This window comes from Capra hircus, chromosome 1 (genome assembly GCF_001704415.2).
Source record: "Capra hircus breed San Clemente chromosome 1, ASM170441v1, whole genome shotgun sequence".
Classification (NCBI taxonomy): domain Eukaryota; kingdom Metazoa; phylum Chordata; class Mammalia; order Artiodactyla; family Bovidae; genus Capra; species Capra hircus.
The window spans coordinates 64040269-64058751 of NC_030808.1; the positions used below are offsets into that span (position 1 = coordinate 64040269).

At 45.2% G+C, this 18483-nt stretch overlaps 1 protein-coding gene across 2 annotated transcripts; it reads left to right on the plus strand.

The window, feature by feature from the left end:
• On the plus strand, positions 3367-14259 carry ADPRH (ADP-ribosylarginine hydrolase). Of its 2 annotated transcripts, XM_018042087.1 has the most exons (4): positions 3367-4189; positions 7879-8204; positions 9515-9875; positions 11104-14259. In XM_018042087.1, exons 2-4 carry the CDS (start codon positions 7892-7894, stop codon positions 11489-11491), a joined length of 1062 nt encoding a protein of 353 aa, XP_017897576.1. In that variant the 5' UTR covers positions 3367-4189; positions 7879-7891; the 3' UTR covers positions 11492-14259. The 2 variants fall into 2 exon arrangements, with proteins under 2 accessions (XP_017897576.1, XP_005675015.2); XM_005674958.3 differs by lacking the exon at positions 3367-4189 and having other exon boundaries at positions 7837-8204.

An 18483-nucleotide genomic window follows, 5' to 3' on the forward strand; every position in this document is an offset into this window, starting at 1 on the left:
TGTGGACTTCCCCCAGGCCTCTTTCTGTTCTGCTTAGAAGGAGAGAAGCCACTGCCTGCTTTTAAAACACCAATTTGTATCCACTTGTCTCTCCATTCAGTGTCCCCATGCCCACCTTCTGCCATATTTGATTACTGCCTGCTTATTAGAATTACAGCACACATCTTGGATCTTTCTTTAAATACGACTTTTATTCATTTTTTTTCTCCTTTTTAAGCATCAGAATTTTTTTTTCACTTTATTTTTTTTTTTTGGAGGCTAATTACTATAAAATATTGTATTGGTTATGTCATACATTGACATGAATCTGCCACGGGTTTACATGTGTTCCCCATCCTGAACCCCCCTCCCACGTCCCTCCCCATCCCATCCCTCTGGGTCATCCCAGTGCACCAGCCCCAAGCATTCTGTATCCTGCATCAAACCTGGACTGGCAATTCGTTTCACATATGATAATTTACATGTTTCAATGCCATTCTCCCAAACCATCCCACCCTCGCCCTTTCCCACAGAGTCCAAAAGACTGTTCTATACATCTGTGTCTCTTTTGCTGTCTCGAATACAGGGTTATCTTTACCATCTTTCTAAACTCCATATGTATGCGTTAGTATACTGTATTGGTGTTTTTCTTTCTGGCTTACTTCACTCTGTATAATAGTAAATATGACTTTTACACTGTCATCAAATGGAGGGCTCTTGTGGAAGGAGTATGAAATATTTTAAAAAATCAGGCTCAGGAGGGTCAGAGCGTTAATGAACTCAATGTTTAGTCTATCATATCATGTCAAAGTTTGTGTAAATGGCAGTACAGGGGATGGAAGAAGCCCTGGACTGAGAGCTCCAAGACCATGGCCTCCTTCAGAGGAGAGTTCAGAGAAGGCTACTTCTCTCTGCTGTGTGACTCAAAGGAACTCTCTTTACTTAGTTGGGCCTCACTTTCCTCACTGTAAAGTTACAGGTATGCAAATATCCCTTCTGGCTCTGACACGTTATGATGTAAACTTTGCTCTTATGTACATACGGATTCTATTTTTAAAAAGTACTTTGGGACCAGTGGCCAGAGAGCCTGTTTTCTTTGATAAACATCTTCGAATTCTTTTCCAGCCTTCTTTAAAATCCTCCAGGAGGATACTTGATTTCCATTGTGCAAATCTAGTACTCAGTCTTACGATGAAGTGTTTGGAAATGATTCAGTAAGACAGAAAAGGAGAAAGCTTAAGACCGTGACCAGTCTTCTAACCCAGTGACAGGCCAGACTGAAAACTAGCTCACGCCTCAACAATGAGGTCAGGCTGAGCACCCATGCATCACTGGGGAGGAAATGTCAGCCTAAGTCTGCATCTTTGTTTGTCCTTTTACTTTTTTAAATCTTTGCTTCTCCTCTGAACTAGCTGTTTGGGTTATTTCTGGGCTTCTGGAAATTTTAGTTTATCTTCTTAATTATTCTCTAAAAAAATAAGCCCAGATATAATTTTCTCTAGATGCCTTCTGTGAACCCTCTAAGCTGAAAATGTCTTCCTCCTATTTGCCGAGCTGGTACCTTGAACAATCTCCTTGGTCACAGTGCTTGTGCCTCCAAAGTCTCCTCTGTCCCTGTGATTCTTGCTCTACCTCAGTAACTGCAGTAAGCACCTAGCATAGTATCTAGCATACTTTATATGCTGTAATAGGGTTCTCCAGAGAAACAAAACCAACACATACATGGAGAGAGAGATTTATTGTAAGGAACTGGCTCATGTGATTGTGGAGGTCACCAAGTCCAAATCTGCACAATAGGCTAGCAGGCTGAAGACCCAGGTTGAGGTGATGTAGCAACTCCTTGTGAAGAGAGTCTGCTGGCAGAATTCCTTCTTTCTTCCTTGTGTAAGATCAGTCTTTTTTCTATTAAGGTCTTCAACTGAATGGGTAAAGCCCACTTACCATGGGAGAAAATTAGCTGCTGATTTCCATGTTAATCTCATCTTAAAAATACCTTCACAGAAACATCTAGAAAAATGTTTGACCCAATATCTGAGTACTTTTCCCTAGCCAGGTGAATACCTAAAATTAACCATCATGGATGCTCACTGAATCTTCTGAAGTGAGTTGATGCTGAATGATATGTGAACAGCCATTTTAGGCTTCCTATTTCTCCTGGCCTAGCTTTCTTCTGTTTTCTTCTAAAAAGCCTCTATTTCATTTTTTACCACTTTAAATCATTTTAACAAATTGTGTTAAATTGGGTCCTATTCTGTGGTATATTTTTCTCTGAAACTCCTTCTTATTTTGCATTTGCTGCCCAGGTCAGGGGCCCTGTCTATTAACCATTTCCTGTTAGCTCTATCTTTCTCTCTCTCGCTCATTAAAAAAATTTTTTTTTTAGCTCTCAAGATTTCACGAGGCATGGTGGCATGGTATAACACATTCAGGCCCCTGAAGTGATGAAGATTTGTTTAATCCCCTGTTTTTCAACTATCTATACTTCTGTTTTCTTTCTGTTGAACCAGCCCTGGCCATGCAGTGGCTGGAAAGGAACTGACGATCAGGGCCTCATATTACTTTGTCTCAACATGAAAGGGGGTTTATTTTATTATTTGAACATTTGGATCCAATTGTAGTAACGACACTATTACAAATGACAGAAGTGCTTACAATGTAAAGCTTAGTGATTAAAAATAGGATATAATATTGTATATACAAAATGACCCCATTTAAAAAAAATGTGCATAAAGACTGTATCAGTCTTTACAGTATGAGTGGTAGAATGTGGGCTCTTTCTAAAATTTCTTTCTACATGTAATATGCAAAAATTCTTAATATGAAAGATTAAAAGTTTCCCCTTCTCTCTCTCCCTACTCCCTGCAAACTCTCCCCTTAGCCACCTGAGAGATAATTATATAATCATTAATGACAATGTAACATATATCCTTTCAGTCATTTTACACACAGGATGCACATACATACACACACACAGAGCTCTTTTTTTTTTTTTAACATAAATAAGACCATGTATATCCCTCACTCTAAAAGCTGATTTTTTGATTAACAAAATGTCTCCAATTTCTTCCCCTGTGAACTTAATTATTTACCCCAAATCTACTGACTTAAATGTCTACCTTTTTGGAAAAGTTTCATAATTATGCCCTAATTTAAGAGAAGGAAACTCATTCTCCTCTCTAAATAGAGGTTGAGATTATTTCCAATTTTCTGCTGAGAAACAATTCTGCAAAGAAATCCAGAAACATTTATCTTTGTGAACACACGAGAGATACATATTTTAAGAAATATTTCTAAAAGGTTTCTCAATTTTTCTACTGGAAGTATGCATTATTTTTTTTAATCATAAAAAGAACATTTTATTTAAAAACCAGAAATGTAAATCAACAGCCTAAGATGGGATCCCTTGCATGGGTCCACTCTTAGGAGAGCAGGGTTGTGTTAGGGCCTAGCATCCACGTGGTAAACAGCAGGTGTTGAATGCCTGTAGCAAGAAAGAGAGGCATACAGAGAAGTCTGCAGAATACCTGCATATAATCTTTAGAATATCTGCATACAATACCTGCAGACAGTGTTTCTAATTCTTTTCAAGAATTTATTCAGGCAAAAATACTCTTAGTTTTCCTTTGCTTTATTTATTATCAGCATGAAAATATCCTATTCTGCGGCCAAATAAATGACAAGAGTTGAAATTAATCCTACCAACCACCCTAAAGAGGTCGGTACTATTATTGCCCCATTTTATGGGTGAGGGGCCCAGAACCGTGACAAAGGCCACTCACGCAATCAGCACCGTTTTCCGAGATCGGGGCCACACACTATTCACTGCCCAGGGGAGCTGGACTGGAGGAAAGGCCGAGGCTTCAAGCCGGGGTCACTCCTGAGTCCTCGACAGGGGTAGGGCGGGAGCGGGGTGGGGTGTTGGTGGCGGAGCGGCGCCATTTCCCGTCGTCCGTGCTCCGCAGCGGCCCCCAACTCCGAACCGAGGGGGCGGCTGACGCAGCGGGCAGCTGACGCTCGAGCAACTGCAAGCGCCGGGCACCGGTCCGGGTCTGCGGAACCTGAGCGCGATCCGCGGACGCGGCGCTCCACCCCGCTTGGTGCTCAGCTCTCGGCTCGCGCCGGGGACCGCGCTGGGCCTCCTCGCACCCTGACTTCCCGGCGCCCGGCCCCGCCCTGGGCTCACGAGCGTGACACCCCTCCCGGCCAGCAGGTACCCCTCCCCGCGCTAGGCCCCTACATCCGCGCTCCTCTCCCGGCGGCGACCGGCCCCGCCCGCCCTGCCTTCCCCCACCCTCCCCGCCCGCATCCCGTCCCGTCCCTCGCGCCCCTCTCCCGCGATGACCTAGGGGCCACCCTCCACCCCTGTCGCGGCTGAACCTGTTCTCCACTCGCCTGTACCCTCCCCCGCTCAAAAAAAAAAAAAAAAAAAAGCAAAACCGCAGAAGACTGCCTTGAATCAGCTGCCCAGATCTCCGTTTTGAATGTAAAGTTCGGGGACGAGACTGTCAACTGGAAAAGTTAAGCGTATAAAGAATAACAGCGTTCTGGAAAGCGGGAGGCCACAGCACGTTGTAAAAACTCAAAAGAAAATTTCTTCCAGGGTGAGGTGGTCGTCGCCCACCACCCCCCAGCCTCACTTGAAACCCACAGAAACACATTCGGGTGGAGCCAGGAGGAATTACAGACAGGAAGCTGAGGACTTCAGAAGAGGGTGGTGGTGGTGGTTTAGTCGCTAAGTCGTGTCCGACTCTTGCGATTTCATGAACAGAAGAGCCTGGCAGACTACAGTCCATGAGATTCTCCAGGCAAGAATACTGGAGTGGGTTGCCATTTCCTTCTCCCGGGGATCTTCCCAACCCAGGAATCTTGCAATGTAGATGGATTCTTTACCGACTGAGCTACAAGGGAAGCTCCTTGAAATCACTCAGTCGTGTCCGACTCTTTGCGACCCCATGGACTGTAGCCTGCCAGGCTCCTCCGTCCATGGGATTCTCCAGGCAAGAATACTGGAGTGGGTTGCCATTTCCTTCTTCATTAGAAGAGGGCACAGGGGCTTAAAGATCCGTCCTCAGAAGTCTAGAACTAAGCTTGGTCTCGGAAGTTCTCGGCGTAGGATGGGAGCCCAGGTTGCATCTATAGCTCCCCACTACCTCTGCACCCATCCCCGCAATACGATTTACCGTGGGAAAATTGAGGTCCTGGAAGGAGGTAGCTTGTCCATCATCACACACCTGATTCTGAACAGAGCCAGGACTGTTAGCCCAGAACTCCAGTTCCTGAGCATCATTTATAAACATTAAAATATGTAAGTCATTTTTTTTACAAATACCATTTTTGGGCCAGGAAATTCAACATGATCAGTAACTTGGTAATGGGCTGCTCAGTATGTCCTCACGTTTTTCTCAGGTGCTTGCCAACCTGCGCCTGCGTTCCCTGGGCTACAGCAGTGCTGCTGGAGCAGGACTCCCTTGGGAAGCCCAAGGATTTGAACTTAACCCTGAGCAAATAGGTTTTAGGTAAGAGGAGGAGAGTAAGACATCTTGGATGGGGAAAGAGCTGGAGCTGAGGAGAGAATGAGCTAGTCCACCGGCATTTCAAAGTGTTTTCCTGGCCTGATAAGTGGAGTGGATGATAGACTGAGGACAGATAGTGCAAGGCTCTGCCGGTGAATGCTACAAGCTGTAGGGGACAGTGGGAAACCAGCACTTTACTGCGGGTTAGGTTGGAGAAGACTCTTGAGAGTCCCTTGGACTGCAAGGAGATCCAACCAGTTGATCCTAAAGGAAATCGGTCCTGAATATTCATTGGAATGTTCATCAATATTCATTGGCCACCTGATGGGAAGAACTGACTCATTGGAAAAGACCCTGATGCTGGGAAAGTTTGAAGGCAGGAGGAGAAGGGGACGACAGGATAAGATGTTTGGATGGCATCACTGACTCAATGGACATGAATTTGAACAAGCTGTGCGAGTTGGCGATGGACAGGGAAGCCTGGCATGCTGCAGGACATGGGGTCGCAAAGAGTCAGATATGACTGAGTGACTGAACTGAACTGAACTGAGATTCATGGAGATAGAGTGTTAGCTGAGACCCCAAGACTCTACAAGTCAAACATTTAGAAGGAACACAAAATTTAAATACTGCTGTAAAGGAAGATTATGGGGAGAAAGTACAGTATTCTAGTTCAGTTAATGGAAAAATCATTTCCCCTGGTTGTGTATGAATAATAAAAAATACTCCTTATTATGTGCTAAACACTGTTCTAGGTACTTTATAAAGATTAATTCACTGGAACTTCCCTGGTTAGGGAACTAGATCTCACATGCTGCAACTGAGTTTGAATGCTGCAACTAAAGATTCAGCACGCTGTGACAGAATAGTCCCAAATGCTCCTGTGGTCATGTATGGATGTGAAAGTTGGACTGTGAAGAAGGCTGAGCGCCGAAGAATTGACGCTTCTGAACTGTGGTGTTGGAGAAGACTCTTGAGAGTCCCTTGGACTGCAAGGAGATCCAACCAGTCCATTCTGAAGATCAGCCCTGGGATTTCTTTGAAAGGAATGATGCTAAAGCTGAAGCTCCAGTACTTTGGCTACCTCATGCGAAGAGTTGACTCATTGGAAAAGACTCTGATGCTGGGAGGGATTGGGGGCAGGAGAAGAAGGGGACGACCGATGATGAGATGGCTGGATGGCATCACGGACTCGATGGACGTGAGTCTGAGTGAACTCCGGGAGATGGTGATGGACAGGGAGGCCTGGTGTGCTGCGATTCATGGGGTCGTAAAGAGTCGGACACGACTGAGCGACTGAACTGAACTGAAGCTCCTTGGTGCTGCAACTAAAAGAACCTGCATGCAGCAACAAAGATGGAAGATCCCACATGCCACAGCCAAGACCTGGCACAGCCAAATAGATATTTTTAAAAAGAATAACTACAGTTATTTTTTAAGTTGATTCATTTACTACTCATGACAAGCCCATGAGGTTATTACTGTTTGTGCCATTGCCTTACAGATATGAAGGGTAAGGCATAAAGAGATTGCTCAAGGTAAGTAGGTCTGTGCTGAGGTGAATGGCCCAGAAACAGAAGATTTGGATCCCAGTGTCTCCATCTGTTGCTTGCGTGAAGTTACTCTCTCTGGCCCTCAGTTTTCTTATCTCTGACATGCAGACGGTGATCCAGGCCCTCTGATGAGACTGAAGGTGCAGGTGCTTTGCAAACAGTACCTCATGATACCAGTGGAAAGTTAGCATTTACGGAAAGGAAGGATGCATTCCAAGGCCAAATTCAACCGAAAAGAGAAAATGGTTGATTTGCAGAATTTAATGGGCTTGCCACTCACAGAGAGGCAAAGATAGGGTCCTAGTTAGTCTTGCCTAACTTGACAAGACAAGACAAAGTTCTGATCTTGCCTGGGAAATCCCACAGAGGAGACTGGTGGGCTAGTCAAGGCTGAAAAAGACTTGGACACGACTTAGCTTAGTGACTAAACAACAACCACCACACAACAAAATGGGCTTATTCCACTCCCCATAGAGCTGTTGTGAGGATTAAATGATATGCCCTTAATACTGTGCCTGCAAGGAGTGAGTAATCAGTACAATGTGATGTGTGTGCTCAGTCTCTCAGTCGAGTCTTAGGCTTTGTGACACTTTGGAGTGTAGCCCACCCGGCTCCTCTGTCCATGGTATTTCCCAGGCAAGAATACCAGAGTGGGTTACCATTTCCTCCTCCAGTTGATCTTCCGGACCCAAGGATTGAACCTATCTCCTCCATTGGTAGGTGGATTCCTTACCACTAAGCCACCAGGGAAGCCCCAGTAAAATGCTAATAGGGCTATTATTTTTTCTGATTTTTTTTCTCCCCATCCTCTGTGTGTCTTTATATTCCCCCAGAGACAGCTTCGCCATGTGTGAGGTCCTGATGGAGAGGTATGTGGCAGCCATGGTGCTGAGTGCTGCTGGAGATGCCTTGGGATACTTCAATGGAAAGTGGGAGTTCCTCCGGAATGGGGAGAAAATTCACAGGCAGCTGGCCGAGCTTGGTGGCTTGGATGCCATAGATGTGGAGAGGTGGAGAGTCAGCGATGACACCGTGATGCACCTGGCCACAGCAGAAGCACTCCTGGAAGCCGGCAAAGTCTCAGACTTGACTCACTTGTATTCCCTCCTTGCTAAGCATTACCAGGACTGCATGGGAGACATGGATGGCCGGGCACCAGGTGAGAGAAGCTGGTGGAGATCCTGGGCAGGTGGAGAATTAAAACAGACCCAAGGAAGTCACTTAAAATGTTGATTGGGGTTTAAATATCAAAGATACTAGTTTTTTATTTTTTAATTAATTACTTTTTTTTTGCCGCACCCTGAGCCATGTGGGACCTTAGTTCACTGACCAGGGATCAAACGCATGCCCACTGCATTGCAAAGCAGTCATAACCTCTGGACCACAGGGGAAGTCCTGAGACATTAGTTTTCTTAGTTATGATAAAAATAGAAACAAGCTAAATGTTCTGTCATTTATTTAGTTATGGTGACACATCTGCAGCCATTTAAAATTACACAGATAAGTATTTACTGATATGGAAAGATGTTGTATATGAAGTAAAGTAGATTATGAAACACTGTGTATCTTATGAACCCATTCTCATTAAGAGTATGTATGTATATCTGTTAGGAAAGATCTGGGTGATAAGAGTATTTATAGTTTAATATTTTCCTTTCAATTATTCATAGTTTCTAAGTTTTCTTTAATATCTATGAAGACAATTTTTTTCTTTTTAAAGAAGACTGGAAAAGGTCTTGTAGAGACTCTTTTTCTGGTTCCAGGTCTGCTCACAAGTGCTTCTTGCTCAGTTTTTTATAGTCACTTGGCCAACAGCTAATGTGAACCACCTTTCCCCTGGCTCTTGTATTTATGAGCCTGACCTGCCAGAACAAAATACCGCAGATTGGCTGGGCTTAAACAACAGATGTCATTTTCTCACTGTTTGGAAAGCTAGAAGCCTGAGAGCAGGGTGTTGGTTTCATTTCTTCTGAAGGAATCCTTTCTCTTTGGCTTGCAGACCATGCTGTGCCCTCTCAGAGCATACACTTCTGATGTCTTTTTGTGTGTCCAGGTTTCCTCTTCTTATTAGGACACTGATTGATTAGACTGAACTGGGGCCCGTCCTAACATTCTCACTTTAAATTCATCACCTTTGTGAAAGGCCCATCTCCAAATATAGTCGAAGTTCTAGGGATTAGTTCTTCAACATATGAATTTTGGGGAATACAGTTCAGCTCATCATCAATACAGTTCAGCTCATAACATTTCCTGATGAAAAGCCCCTCCCACAAACCCAACAGCGTCTAAATACGCTTGTGCAAGTAAGGCACAGTGCTGACTTGGGGTTTGGAGTTGGGGGCCTTCATCATCACACGTTCTGGCTTTCCCTTTCCACCCAGGAATGCTGGAGGCAGGGCTTGGTTCTCTCCTCCTGCCAGGCCTTTGCTTCGGTTACCCTGACCCCATTCTCTGCCTGACTCTTCCCAGGGGGTGCCTCAGTGCAGAACGCCATGCTGCTGGAGCCAGACAAAGCCAACGGCTGGAGGATTCCCTTTAACAGTCACGAGGGTGGCTGCGGGGCCGCCATGAGGGCTATGTGCATTGGTCTCCGGTTCCCTCACAGCAGTCAGCTGGACACACTGATCCAGGTGAGCATCGAGAGCGGCCGGATGACCCACCACCACCCCACAGGCTACCTGGGAGCCCTTGTGTCTGCTCTTTTTACAGCCTATGCTGTGAACGGCAAGCCTCCCCAGCAGTGGGGAAGAGGACTGATGGAAGTACTTCCGGAAGCTAAAAAGTACATTGTCCAATCAGGCTACTTTGTGGAGCAGAATCTTCAACACTGGTGAGTTTGCAGGTGCACACTCCTGCTAGAAAATGGTTGAGTCTGTGTGCACACCTGCATGCGTGTGTACGCCTAAAACTCAGCCTTTTAAAAAAAAAAAAAAAAAAAAAAAAAAAAAACTCAGCCTTTTAGCAACCATTGTCGGTCTCCCATCCAATTTCATCATCCACTGCATCCAGCCCTCTCCCCACCCTCCTGCTAAGCATTCTAAGTACAGTCCCAGCTGTGATGGCCACCAAGGAGCCAAGTGAAGACCTCAGTGAGCAGGGCGGCTGCACTGCTTCCCTCGTGTGTACGGATCCTGTTCTCCAGAGTTTTGTGGCTCTTCCTTTTCGCTCTTTTTTTTCCTGGCCATGCCACACAGCATGTGGGATCTTTGTTCCCCACCCAGGGATTGAACTCGTGCCCTCTGCAGTGGAAGAGCAGTGTCTTAACCACTGGACCGCCAGGGAAAAGTCCCTGTGACTATTCTTTACTGAGATGAACTTTCCTGATTATTTCCTGGAACTTGTTTTTTCAGTGTTGTCTTGACAAACAAATAATATTGTGAAATCCTTGGTTAAAATGACCTAAAGATAGGTTTTTCCACCAGGTAATTAACAAGTGGTAAGACCACATCTTCCCCTTTTTTGAATTCACTTCACATTGCCTTTCTTAGAATAAAAATGTCCAGAGGCTTTCTACTGAAATCATGTACAGTCATGATGTTCTGAAGTTCCCTCTTAAAAAAAAAAGTAGCTGTATAAGGAGATGATGTGTTAATTTGGTTGATTGTAGTGATCATTTCATTATGCATATGTATATCAAATCATCATGTCATACACCTTAAATATGTACAATTTTGTTAAGTAATATAAAATAATAAAACATATGATGACAGATCTGTCATATAAATAAATAAATAAAGTTCACCATTGAAAGTTGACACTTGACCTATTTCTCAACTCAGGAAAAACAAACCCACATTTCTCACCTTTAACTTGCTGTATATCTTCTTTATGCATTAATAGCAACAGATATCAATGCATTATTTATATCACTCCTTAGCAAAAATGTGTTGAATGAAGGTCACTTAGCATTCATTTTGATTTTTAATATCATATCATATTGGTTCTAGAGGTTGAAGTCATGTTGGAACTCTCCCTGTTTACATGTCTCTCTGGTACCTTTCCTGATGGCTTTTGACTTTATTTTGTCAATTGACTGTAGTCTTTTTTTCTTCCTATAGGTCTTACTTCCAAGACCAATGGGAAAAGTACTTAAAACTCAGAGGAATTTGGGATGGCAAATCAGCCCCTACGTTCCCCAAGCCCTTTGATGTGAAGGAAAGGGATCAGTTCTACGCTTCCGTGAGCTACTCTGGCTGGGGCGGCAGCAGTGGACACGATGCCCCCATGATTGCCTACGATGCCATCCTGGCTGCAGGAGACTCCTGGAAGGAGCTTGCCCACCGAGCATTTTTCCATGGTGGAGACAGTGATTCTACCGCTGCAATTGCTGGCTGTTGGTGGGGAGTGATGTATGGTTTTAAAGGAGTGAGTCCCTCCAACTATGAGAAGCTAGAGTACAGAAACCGGCTGCAAGAGACAGCTAGGGCTTTGTATTCTCTTAGGTAATTACCCTAGGGAGAAGTGACATTCATTTCTGGTGGTTTCTCCTCTTGTGTAGTCCCTTTTCTACTGTTTCACTTTTTTCAAAGTCAAGAGTCTTAACCTTGTACTCAGGGAATTTTGAGGTAACAGTCCCTTGGGCACCTGAAACTCAGTGTTTCCAAACTTATCCTGTCTTCACCAGCCCTTGCCCCAAATGTACCCCTCTTCCTATCCTGAAGAGTCTATTTCTCAGTTAATGGGATCAGCATTTCCCAAGTTAGAAATCTTATAGCCTCACATTTGGGTTTCCATTTTTACCATCTAATCTTTCACTAAGTTTTTTTTTTTCTGTTTGTTTCAGGTTGGGTTCCCAAAAGTGGATTCTAAGACAAAGATATGAGTGCAAGTAGTTTACTTGGGAGGTGATTCCAGGAAGGACTGTTAGGAGAATGGGGAAATGAAACAGGGAAGGGAGAGGAGCCAGGACAAGGTGTGTTGATGAGCAGGTTCCCACTGGAGGCACTTGAGATGCAGTCCGTCTAGATCCTTTGCGTAAGGCACTCAGAGTTGTCCCACGGTCTTCCATCTGATGTTGGTGGAGGACCACTCCCAGGGGTGCTAACCCCCTGGTGCTTCCTGGCATGTCTCTTATAAAGCCAAACATGAGTTAAGGTTAAGACTCAGAGATGTTTGCAGTGGCAGGCTGTAGGGTGCATGGGAACAGTGAGCTGTGTATGTGGGGGTCCCCACAGCATCTGCTAGATGGTTCTACATCCTGAATATCCTTCAGATCTGTCATTCTTTTACCTTACGGCACCACATATTTTTCAGCTGGATTTCTGCATTGCAAACTATTTAAGTCTGCAGAGATTCTGCTCCTATTAATAGCTGCACCCTCTAATTTCCTAGGTATGACACTTGACATGGTGCCAGCTCATTGTCACCTATTTGACAGTCTTTATTCTCCTCTAGACAGAATCTAGCGTGGTGCCCAGGTGCACAAGAGATGCTTCATCAACATATATCAAATGAATGTTTTTTGTTAGCCTCCTGTCTGGTGCCTCTAATTCCAGTACTGCCTTCCGCATTGCCCTCCAGCGAGAACTTCACAAACACATAACAAGTTGATCATACTGCGCTTCTAATCATGTACAGTGAACACTTACCTTCTGCTTCTACATTTCTGGGTGCTCTTCCTTCTCCTCTTTTACCTTCAAGTTCCAGCTCAAGTAGCATCTCCTTGATGAAAACCCACTCTGACTCTTCAGGCTCTTGGCCTCTCTCTTCAAAACACCCACAGCCTTCTGTCTCCAGCTCTGTCACCATAGTGAGCATGTTGTATGGTGACTGTGGGTCTTCTGAGGACCTTCTGAGGCTCCTTGTAAGGGCTTGTGTCTTACCCTCTTTGTGGTCTTCCTGTCTAGCCTATTGGAGACATTCAATGTTTACTGTGGAGGTTCATCCGTTGGTTTTGATGTGAATGCTTTGAGCCTGCACTGTCTCTTGTGTTTCAGATACCGTCTACTCCATAACTATCAGGAGTGACGTGTGCTGGCCTGAGAGAGATGGAGGATTTGAGGCTTTAACCAGGCCTGCGTGCTGACTTCAGTGAGACAGAGATCTCAACTCTGTATCTGAAGCAGGACTGCAGCAAAGGCATCAGATTTATCATTCTTTTGTATGTAAAGGGAGAAGAAAATTCCAAAGCTCTTTTTCTGGTTCAAAAACCTCTCATGTGTATTTATATATTTCAGAAAACAGATGTGTTTTAAATAATGAAACTAGTACAGTAAATTCTTCAGCAGGACAATCAGAAATTGCAGACTTTTAGGGGTGGGGATTTACCATTTACAGAACATGGTAATAACCTCTTAAATGCAGGTGTCTTAAATCCATGTGCACAAGAAGACTCCTCTGTAGAAATATTTTGAAGACAGTTTTAGAATAATAGAAAACAGTTAGTAAATACATATTTACACAGGATTCTTGAACAGAAGATTAAGATGGAGACTTTTATGACTGTTTTTCAATTTCCCACTTGATAAAAAGTGTCAGTATAGTTCAGAATAGTGTGTACTTTTCTGCAGCTGTAGGAAAAAAGGAGACATTTGTTCCCTGTCTTTCTGGGGTTTCTCTTACCAGTAGTCAGGAGAGCTTGCAGTATTTATTTATTTGGCTGCACCAGGTCTTGCAGCCTGTGGGATCTTTACTTGTGGCATGCAAACTCTTAGTTGTGGCTTATGGGAGCTGTTCCTTGACCAGGGATCAAACCCAGGCCCCCTGCACTGGGGGCAGAGTCTTAGCCACTGGACCACCAGGGAAGTCCCCTGCCTGCAGTTTTAGGGTGGAGCACTAGAATTCGGTGAGCACTGACCAAGCGGCAAAACTGAGATGCTTAAACCTTGTAGTATAGAAAAGGGAAGAAGAGCATTTTAGCATTTTAGTGGATTCTGAGGCATGACCTGTTTTACCTCTATAACTGGTTTGATGAATTGTCTGAATTTAGTGGAAGCAAACATGGAATGATTTTCTTTTTCTCCAGCCACTGCCTTCGTATAAGCTGCTTTTCCTGCTCCTTAGTGTCTTTTTAGTTTTGTTGAAACTGCTTTCCCTGCTCCTAAGTGTCATCTTCTTACTTCTGTGTGGAGAGTGGGGTGGTGAAGGGTATTAAAAATCCAAGCCAGTCCAGATTTTTTTTAAATTTCAGCTTTACCGAGATATGAATGAATGTAAAATTGTAAGATATTTAAAGTGTACATTGTGGTGATTTAATATACATATACACAGTGAAAGGTTTCCCTTCATCTCGTTAATGAGCGTATCTATCACCTCACATGTTTACCTTTTTTTGGTGAGAACATTTAAGTTCTACTCTCCTAGTAGATTTCAATTTCACAATATAGTGTTATCAACCATGGTCACCATGTTTTCCATCAGATCTTCAGACCTTATTCATCATAAAAGTTTATACCCTTTTACCAACCTCCCCTTATTTCCCTCACCACCACTGCCCCCTAACCAGCCCCTGGCAACCACTTTTCTACTCTCTGTTTCTATTAATATGGATTTGACTTTTTTTTTTTTTAAGATTCCATATATAAGTGATATCATGTAATATTTGTCTTCCTCTCTCTGGTTTATTTTAGTTAGCATAATGCCTTAAGGTCCACTGATACTGTCGCAAACATCAGGATTTCCTTCTTTTGCATAGCCGAATAGTATTCTATTGTATATATGTACTGCGTCTTATCTGTTCATCAGTTGACAGATACTTAAGTTGTTTCCTTATCTTGACTATTATGAATAAAGCTGCAGTGAACATGGTGCACAGATACCTCTTTGATGCCGTTTTCATTTCCTTTGGATATATACCCAGAAATAGCAAGCCCCATCCAGTTTGATCAGTTCTAACACTTTAAAGTCATGTCCTTCTTCCTGCCCACCACAGTCAGTCCCTAGCCCAAAGGGCTTAGAAGAGAAAAGGAGACATGGATGCCGCTCTCATTCCTCGCCTTCCACTTTCGGGGTTCCCTGTCTCCAGTGTTGCCCTAGACCACCCTCACCAGGGGAGCCCTGAGGGAAAAGAGTCAGCTTCTCTCCGGAAGGTTCTCCTCATCCTTCCTGGTCACAGCAGAGGGGTGCAGGCTGGGTCCCCCTGGCCCCCTGCTGCTCTCTAGACTCCGCCCATCCCTCTCCAATAGGACAGATCTGGAGGCCGGGGAGGTTGCCCACCTTCACGTGGTCGCCCTCACTCTCAGCCGGTAGCACCCCCTCACTCACTTGTGAAGCAGAGCACCGCCTTCCTCCCCTTACAGGAAGGAAGGGGAAACCGTAGAACTTAGGATTCTCGCGATTTCTCCATCAAACCGCTGATTTCCTGCAGAGGGAAGTGGGGAAGGGAGTCTCCTAGAGCAGTTCAGCTGCCTCCCATGAAGTCCCCAGGGATTTGTCCTTCCAGTCCCCTTAGAATGTGGTGGTGGAAGTATGTGCATGTGGGGAAGGGGGGTCACGGCAGAGGAAGAGGGTGGGGACTTAGCGTTTTTTGTTTTCTAGTCACACTTCAGCTGCGAGCGAGCATCTCTTTAAGAGCCTGTTCTATTTGCTCTGCAAATTCTCACTCTTCACAGCAGGCGCAGTTCAGAATGAGATCAGACTTTCAGATTCCTTTTTCTCAAAACCTCCTCTCCAAGCCTGACTCTCAGTTGACAGCTTTGCTTCCTGCTTCCCTGAGAAGATAGAAGCAGCCAGGAGAGGACAACTGTCGCACCCATCACCTCTGCCTCCGCCCACCCACACCCGGGCTCTGCCTTCTCCCCCGACCTGTGAATGTTGGGGTGTGTGTGTGTGTGTGTGTGTGTGTGTGTGTGTGTGTGTGTGTGTGTGTGAAAGAGGGAGAGAGAGAGAGGAGGAAGAACCAGAATGAACACAGGAGAGAGATAACAGACTTAATTATATGCATGATGTTAGAATAAATTGAGAAGACGACCTGAACCACAGTGTGAACCTCTCATGCTAATCAAGTTAATATGTGTGTCCTGGAAAAGAGAAAAGATCATGAGTAACGTTACAGGGATTAATGGTATTTTTGGCCTGCTAAATGATGGCACTTCACTTGCTTTGTTACCTGATGGCTAGATATTCTCTAGAAGTCTTGGCAATATGTACTTTTTAACCTGCAAAATTAGCATTGGTCTCATCTCTGGGCTTCTTCAACCACTATTCTCCATTCTCAGTGGAGAATGAAATATTCTCCATTTCCTCGTCTGTCTCCACCCCTGCAGAGCAAGTTAATGTGTATCTTTGTAAAACAGCCAGAGCTCCTGGGAGCATGATTTCAGTCAGCCATCCCCATGGATCACCTCCTCAAGAAATGGGGTCAAATTAAGGACCAGGGGTCATCCAGACACCATAGAGGGGGCAGTCTTGCCATTGTTTTTTCATCCTTGGGGTTTGGGTTTGAGGAAACTGATACCTAGGGAGTTGGTGAGACCTTCCTTTGGGGAAGGAAAGACAAGAGCAGGAAGAAAGTTGCTAAGCGATGAGATGGAGCTGAGGCTTAAACCCAGGTCTGCTTGTCTTCAGTCGTACTACACCCTAATTATTTGCTATAATTAGAAAGTGTTCCCTTAATCAAAGCCAGAATGAAACCCAAGAGTGAGATGTTGGTGGCAGCAGCTGGTGCTCTCTCTTCACCTTCCTACAGCCATGAGGTGGCGTCAAAAGGGAAGTGAGTGGTGGGTTTGAGATGCGCATTGGGCTTTTGTACTTCTTAATTTTAAAAAAATCATACGCGTGCAGAACTATTAAAAACCACACTTGAAAAAATTAATGTGACCTCATTTCGTAGTCATAAACAGGTGAGGCCCAGAATTAATTAAATTTATTAAATAAATAATAAAATTTATTTTATATTAGTGTGTTAGTTTATATTCCCCCCACTTCCAACCCAACCCCTAAACTGAAGGCCTGGGATCCTGAAGGAAGATGAGGAAGCTGGGTGTCTGAGTTGGGAACAGGCAGGCAGGAAAGGCTGGAAGGGATTCCGTGGATTCCAGGGGTTGAAGCCTATGATTTCCTCTCTTTCTCTCTTCCCTTCCACCCCCCACCTCTTTCTCCCCTCTCTTTCTCTCAAAACAAGTGTTTAATGAGCACCTCCTATGTGCCCGGCAATGTTCTAGGTAGCAAGCACACAGCAGGGAGCCTGAGCGATGAGCGCTGGATATTGAACCCAGCATCCTCAATCTCTCATTTGCCTCCCCGTGTTCCCAGATCGTGGGCAAGTAAAACCATCTGATTCCACTCTAAGAGGCCTCCACGTGGTCTCAAGATCAAGCCCCTTCCCACAGCCCTTCTCTAAATAAGCATGCCCTGCAGAGTACCACCCCTCCCCAGCCCCTCCCCTTAGCAAATACTGAGCACTGGCTGAGTGGCAGGTGCTGTGCCAGGTGCTTGGGGACACCTCAATGAACAAAAGAGACCAGAATTTTGCCTTCTGAAGGCTGATATTCTCCCTGAGGGAGACGGGCCATATGCACTGATTAGAAGCTGGTCCCCACCAGTGTCTCCTGTAGAAAAATCTCTATCCTCACCTTCTAAAACATGTCGCCTCACTTTCCAGGGGTACCCCACTTTCTTGGTGCCCTGAAACAGTGCTTCTAGGCCACTGGTCTCTGTGAGCATTGGTTTCCTCACTGGTCACATGGAGACGGCCTTGGTAAGAATTAACAGAAGACTAGTGGCTCTGGCATGAGAACTGCAGAGTCCTGGGCACAGCCCCAGAGGTTCTCAGTCAGCGTGTCTGGGTTGGGCCCAGAGTCTGCCCTCGGTCCCGGGGGTGATTCTGAGCAACTTCCTGAGCAGTCCTCTTTCTTCACAGATGCCAGCCCTCCATCACCTGCAGGGTCTCAAGGTTCTCCCTGCCGTCTTCTATTCACAAATGTTACCCCCGATGAATCTCTTGCACATCTAGTCCCACCCTGGCTTCTCTTCTCTGAGGACCTAGAGCTCTACACCTGGCTTGGTCTCTGACACCAGTCGTGCCCTGTCTGCTGCCACTCTGCTTCCAGATGGTTGCAGTGCCTGAGCGGTAGGATCACGCACAGGAGGGGAAGCGAAGGCTGGCCCTTCCAAAATCATTTTATTCCTGTCTTGGGTGGGCCCTAGCACAGCCTGTTGGTGCACTGGTTGGTGCAGCCTGTTGGTGCAGAGGTTCAGGGCATGGCCTCTGGTGCTAGCTTGTCCTGCTTCAAATCTCAACTCTGCATGAGCTTGTGCAGGGTATAAGCCCTCTGTGCCCTGAAGCTATAGATAGATAGTAGTCACCTCACAGAACTATGGTCTGGAACGTTCCGTGCTGCCCTGTTGGCGGGTTCTCATCCTCACAACAGCGTGCTGCAGTTTCAGGAGTGCTGGGCAAGCACCGTGCCTCCCCTTTCCCTGAGCTGTCCGGAGCGAGCACTCTGTGGTTTCTGCTGCTCCTCTGGATGAAGAGGCCAAGCGGTACACTGGAAACACCC

Coding starts and splice junctions, on each gene's coding strand:
- ADPRH (XM_018042087.1), top strand. CDS start 7,892: ATGTGTGAGGTCCTGATGGAGAGGTATGTGGCAGCCATGGTGCTGAGT. Junction 8,205..9,514: donor CATGGATGGCCGGGCACCAG/GTGAGAGAAGCT, acceptor GACTCTTCCCAG/GGGGTGCCTCAGTGCAGAAC. Junction 9,876..11,103: donor GAGCAGAATCTTCAACACTG/GTGAGTTTGCAG, acceptor TTCTTCCTATAG/GTCTTACTTCCAAGACCAAT.